The sequence below is a fragment of the Sinocyclocheilus anshuiensis genome, unplaced genomic scaffold (assembly GCF_001515605.1).
Source record: "Sinocyclocheilus anshuiensis isolate Anshui unplaced genomic scaffold, SAMN03320099.WGS_v1.1 scaffold1357, whole genome shotgun sequence".
NCBI classification, from domain to species: Eukaryota; Metazoa; Chordata; class Actinopteri; order Cypriniformes; family Cyprinidae; genus Sinocyclocheilus; species Sinocyclocheilus anshuiensis.
The window spans coordinates 294,698-300,107 of NW_015548270.1; the positions used below are offsets into that span (position 1 = coordinate 294,698).

At 39.4% G+C, this 5,410-nt stretch overlaps 1 protein-coding gene across 1 annotated transcript in view; it reads left to right on the top strand.

The window, feature by feature from the left end:
• LOC107655731 (SH3 domain-containing RING finger protein 3) overlaps positions 1–5,410 on the top strand; it is a 135,492-nt gene that overhangs the window by 118,294 nt on the left and 11,788 nt on the right. The window contains exons 7-8 of the mRNA XM_016443302.1: positions 706–910; positions 4,816–5,017. Of these exons, the coding sequence (XP_016298788.1) occupies positions 706–910; positions 4,816–5,017 (407 nt within the window). The remainder of the gene's footprint in view (positions 1–705; positions 911–4,815; positions 5,018–5,410) is intronic.

Below are 5,410 nucleotides of genomic sequence, written 5' to 3' on the forward strand. Positions count from 1 at the left end.
CCGGGGCCGAAACTGTCTGCTGTCTGGGTAGTGTAAATGAAGTAGCCTATAATATGATTTGTCTGATTAACATGACACACACACACACAGAGAGAGAGAGAGAGAGAGACAGACATATGAATACTCAAATTGAAGAATTCTGTTGTTTCAGGTTTCTAGATTCTAGGTTTGTTTATCATTGTCATATTATACAGTTTGCGTTCTGCTCTTTTTATGTAGATTTAAAGTATTTTAGTTCATACAATAATACATTTATTTCAATCCCCTGCTGAAAAAAAATAGAAACCATCACATAATTTGTAATGGTTTTACTGGTTATAATGAAAATTGTATTGGTTTGAATGGAAACTGTAATGGCGCCTGTTGGTCTCTACTGGTAATTAGTCACCTTCCAATCATGGCTTTTGTTAAAGCCACTAAATCCTAATTAATATGTCCCAAAACACACTATTATTATAAATAAATATCATTATTTAATGGTTTTAATGGTTAAAAGTTGATGGTTTGTAATGGTATTTGTAGTGGAAATCATTCGAATTTCTGTGATGGTCTCTATTGTTTTTGTCAGCAGGGTCACCGTGGGTTTTGTGATGTTATTTGCCATAAATGCGATAGGATTACTGTAATATTGTGAGATAGTAGCGACTGTTTGTAGTTGTGGTGGGCCTATTTGGGAGAAAATCCAGGGCCGTTTTTTAATCCCAGTCCGTCCCTGCCTACATGGGATCTGCCCACTGTGCTGAGGGCCCTGAAGGGCCCTCCTTTCGAGCCACTACAGTCTACTAACCTTCGGTCACTGTCGCTAAAGACTGTTCTGCTTCTAGCACTAGCATTGGTAAAGCGAATAGGAGACCTGCAGGCGCTTTCCGTTAGCCCTGCCTGCCTGGAATTCAGGCCCAACGACTCCAAGGTCGTCCAGAAACCAAAGCATGGTTAGCTGTTTTTTACTCCCAGTCTGCCCCTGCCTTCTAGCCACAACCTGATTAGCATGCTGCTGCTGTGAGTGTAACCGCAGGCCAGAGTCTGGAGCGATGCCATGCTCTGTCTGGGTCAGTGAGGCTCTGTTCATTCATGAAATGCAGTGTTTGAGGTGCATTTATGTAGAACATGTGTGACGACCTCAAACGCACCTCATTCAATCAGAGTTTAGTCTGAATGATCAGGTTTAAATGCTTAGTCAGCAGACAGCGAGTAATTTTGGAATCATTCAGTATTAATCTACCATTAAGATGACAGAAGGAAAGTGCTTCTGCAGGATCTTTGTCTGTCTGTAGTCGCGCACACATCAGATACGGGTGATGGTTTTGGCATTGACTCAGCAGTTGGTTTTTATTTGTTTTCGCAGTTAACAGGCTGTTAAACAAGTCTCAGATTAAACGCTGGATCTGCTGCAGTTTATGAGCTTCATGACTTTAGGTTTTGAGAGTTTTGCAAAAACTGAATGATCACGGTCACATGATGAAACACTGTTTATTTTTTTTTATATTTAATTATTTATTTAATAATTAATTTATTACTTGAATAATAATTATTATTGATAATATACACACACACACACCTTAAGCAGCAAATCAGCATATTAGAATGATTTCTGAAGATCATGTGACACTGAAGACTGGAGTAAATATGCTGAAAATACAGCTTTGATCACAGAAATAAATTATATTTTAACAGATATTTACATAGAAAACAGCTGTTTGAAATGTTTATATTATTATACAATTTTTGTGTTTTTACTGTATTTTTTACTTAGTTTTGTCTTTTTTTTTTTTTTTTTAATTTAAGCCATTTTCTGTCCTTTCAGAAGAGTGAAGCTTTCAGGGACAATCACCTGCCTGTTAATGGCTATAGTTTTTTTTAAATAAATCTTCATCAAGCATATTTGAGTTTTCACAGGAATCTGAATGGTGAAACTCTTCATTGTTTCCTGTGGATTGGGATGCAGGAATGAGCGACTGTGTCTGCTGGCGTTTAAAGCTCCATGGCGTTTAGTGCTGCATTAATCAGACTGTAGTGACTGCGATTCACACACAGATACGAGCCGCTGTCAGAGAAACAAACCACGTCTGGATGAGAACCCACCGTACAGAGACACCTGAGGGAAAATCATGTGTTTACACACACAACACCTGTCTGAAAACACTCTCTCTCACACACACACACACACTCTCACACACTCACTCTCACACACACACACTCACACTCTCACACACACACACACTCTCACACACTCACTCTCACACACACACACTCACACTCTCACACACACACACACTCTCACACACTCACTCTCACACACACACACTCACACTCTCACACACACACACACTCTCACACACTCACTCTCACACACACACACTCACACTCTCACACACACACACACTCTCACACACTCACTCTCACACACACACACTCACACTCTCACACACACACACACTCTCACACACTCACTCTCACACACACACACTCACACTCTCACACACACACACACTCTCACACACTCACTCTCACACACACACACACACACTCGGGAGCATTCACCTCGTCTCAGGCATGATATAAAGGTGTTTGTTTGCATCGCATGTGAAGTTCCTGCAGACACGGCTTGATTCGATCCTCCAGAGCGACGGCTCAGATTCACACGTCTAAAACTGGAACGCTAAATTTACACCTTTATTTCAGGTGTTTTTGAGACAGCAGATGCAAAGGCTCATGGGTAACGCAGCAAACATCTGATAATGATGATAAAGAAAAGACTCCCAACTAGGCATGGGCCGGTATGAGATTTTGATGGTATGATAACCTTAAGCAAAAATGTCACGGTTTCACGGTATCATGGTATTGTCATTACAGCTCTAAAATGTGTTATTTTTAAATGACTGGGTAAAAAAAAAAAAAAACTTTTTTCATTGAACACAATATATTTTGTTTTTGAGCAGCATACAGAATATTAGCAACAGTAGAATTTGTTTATTTTTTCTTTGATTTGTTTCCTAAAAAGAAGAAAAATAAAGACTGACATCTTTATTTAACCTAAATCTGTAATTAAAATTATTCCTACACTTTCAGTCTTCGAGGAGACATGAAAAACGGCGCATACCGCAGGAACAGTATAACGGAAATATTAGCGGTTTTGAAACCGTGACATTTTCAAATCGCGGTATACCGTGAAACCGGTAATCGGCCCATGCCTAATCACAACAGATCTAGCAAGAGATGTCAGTCAGAGACGCCATGTTGGGCGCACTGCTCAAATTCCAAAGACTTGTAGCAGTGTTTAATCCTGCAGACATTCATGACATGAGCTTGATCATCTGAGCCTCATAAACTCGTTCAACAGCCTGTTAACTGCTAGTATTACTGTTGTTTTTAATACTTGATTTTTATTTTAAAATAAAATGTTACACCATTTCTTACATTTTTTGTAAAAATGTCTTTATTTTAATATTTATATTTAATAATATTCATTATTATTATAGTAAATGGGATGCATTTATTACATTTTTTTATTATTTTATTTTATATGCATATGTACGTTTTATAGACCGTTCGGAAAATGTTTCACATTCACATTTATAACTCTGTATTTTTTTTTCTTAAAGGGGTCATATGATGCGATTTCAATTGTTCCTTTCTCTTTGGAGTGTTACAAGCTCTTGGTGCATAAAGAAGATCTGTAAAGTTGCAAAGACTAAAGTCTCAAACCCAAAGAGATATTCTTTATAAAAGTTAAGAGTCAGCCACACCTACCTAAAACGCCTCGTTCTAACACGCCCCCACATGTCTACATCACTATGTGGGAAGATTTGCATAACGCCGCCCAAATGTTCACGCAAAGAAAGAAGGCGTAACTTTTATTCTCGCTGTAGTATTGTTGTTGCCGCCGCCATGTCGTGAAGACGCTGTGTGCTTCGTTGTGAAAGCGAAACTACTTTGTTTGGTCTTCCAAAAGAGGACGATATCTGCTTCGTCATGCCTGGAGCTGATCCGTGCTGGTCGCTGAGGGAATACATCAACTTAGTGCTGTGGATCGCCGGATCGGCTTTCACCGTGGACGAAGCGGAGTCCAGCCCGGGGTCGTCACATGTGGTTGCCGCTCCTTCGTCGAATCCGCCGCCCGCGCCATTCTCAAGCCCGCGCCTCTGCTCACGCTAGGCCGCCGTGTGTTTCGTTGTGAAAGCGAAACTACTTTGTTTGGTCTTCCAAAAGAGGACGGAGAAACAATAATGTACAGTATGTGGAAAATAATGTGTTTTTTAGCAGCATCATATGACCCCTTTAAATAAAAGGAATTTTTAAAATGAGATTTTTAGACCTGAAGAATGTCATGTAAATTAATAAAATCTTAAAAAGTTATAGAAGTTTTTTATAATGGATATAAATTGTGAATGAATAAATATCTAGAAAAGTCAGTTAAATTCACTGATAATAAAAAAACTTCAGGAATTATGGAATTTAATGCGAATTATTTGTAATTATTTTATTTAAATGTATTTTATAATATATCGGCGTTTGTAAAAGAGCAGATTTGTCATTACAGCAGAAATAAAGTGGAAAATGTTGAGAAGAGCAGCATTAGATGCTTAACCTGCAGTTTTTGTGCTGAAATAATGTGAATGTCTCGTTCGGTCGTGATTCCTGTGTTTCTAATCACTGTGATCCTGCATTTGACGTGAGTCTGTAGAGCTCCGGTCGCTGACTGCGAGTGTGTGTGTGTGTGTGTATAACTCTGTGTCTGTGTGTGTGTGTATATGTGTGTGTGTGTGTGTGTGTGTGTGTCTGTGTATAACTGTGTGTGTGTGTGTGTACGGTCAGACGCGCTCGTGTCTCTCTGGAGCGGCTCCTGGATCTCCGGGCTCCGCGGGTCCCTCCAGTCCGGTCCTGCTGGCGTCTGCGTCTGCGTCCCGCTCCAGCACGCCGCTCAGCAGCCCGTCGTCTCCGCAGCTGCATCTGAAGAACTGCCTGCGCATGTGCAGCCAGCAGACGGTCAACCAGGCGCGCTCCGCCATGCAGCTGGGTGAGTGAAACACACTGTGTGCCATTACAGGACAATACACTCAAAAGAGTCATGAAAACCAGATTATTGGGAGCAGGAGCTAAAACTAAACAGTCACACCTGCCAATCACCAGTGACCTTACTGCCCATAAAAATTGTTTGTGCATTAATTAATTAGAAAACAGGCAGAGCAAATTGGTTAAAGACATCTAATTGCAATTTATTATTATTATTATTATTTAGTCACATTATAAAAATGTAATCAATAAAGAAATCACTATAATACTATAAAACGTAAAAAGTATTTAATGTTAATGTATATTTTTATTTATTTATTTTATTTATTTAGTCATTTATTAGACGCTTTTATCCAAAGCGACTTACAAATGAGGACAACAGAAGCAATCAATTGTA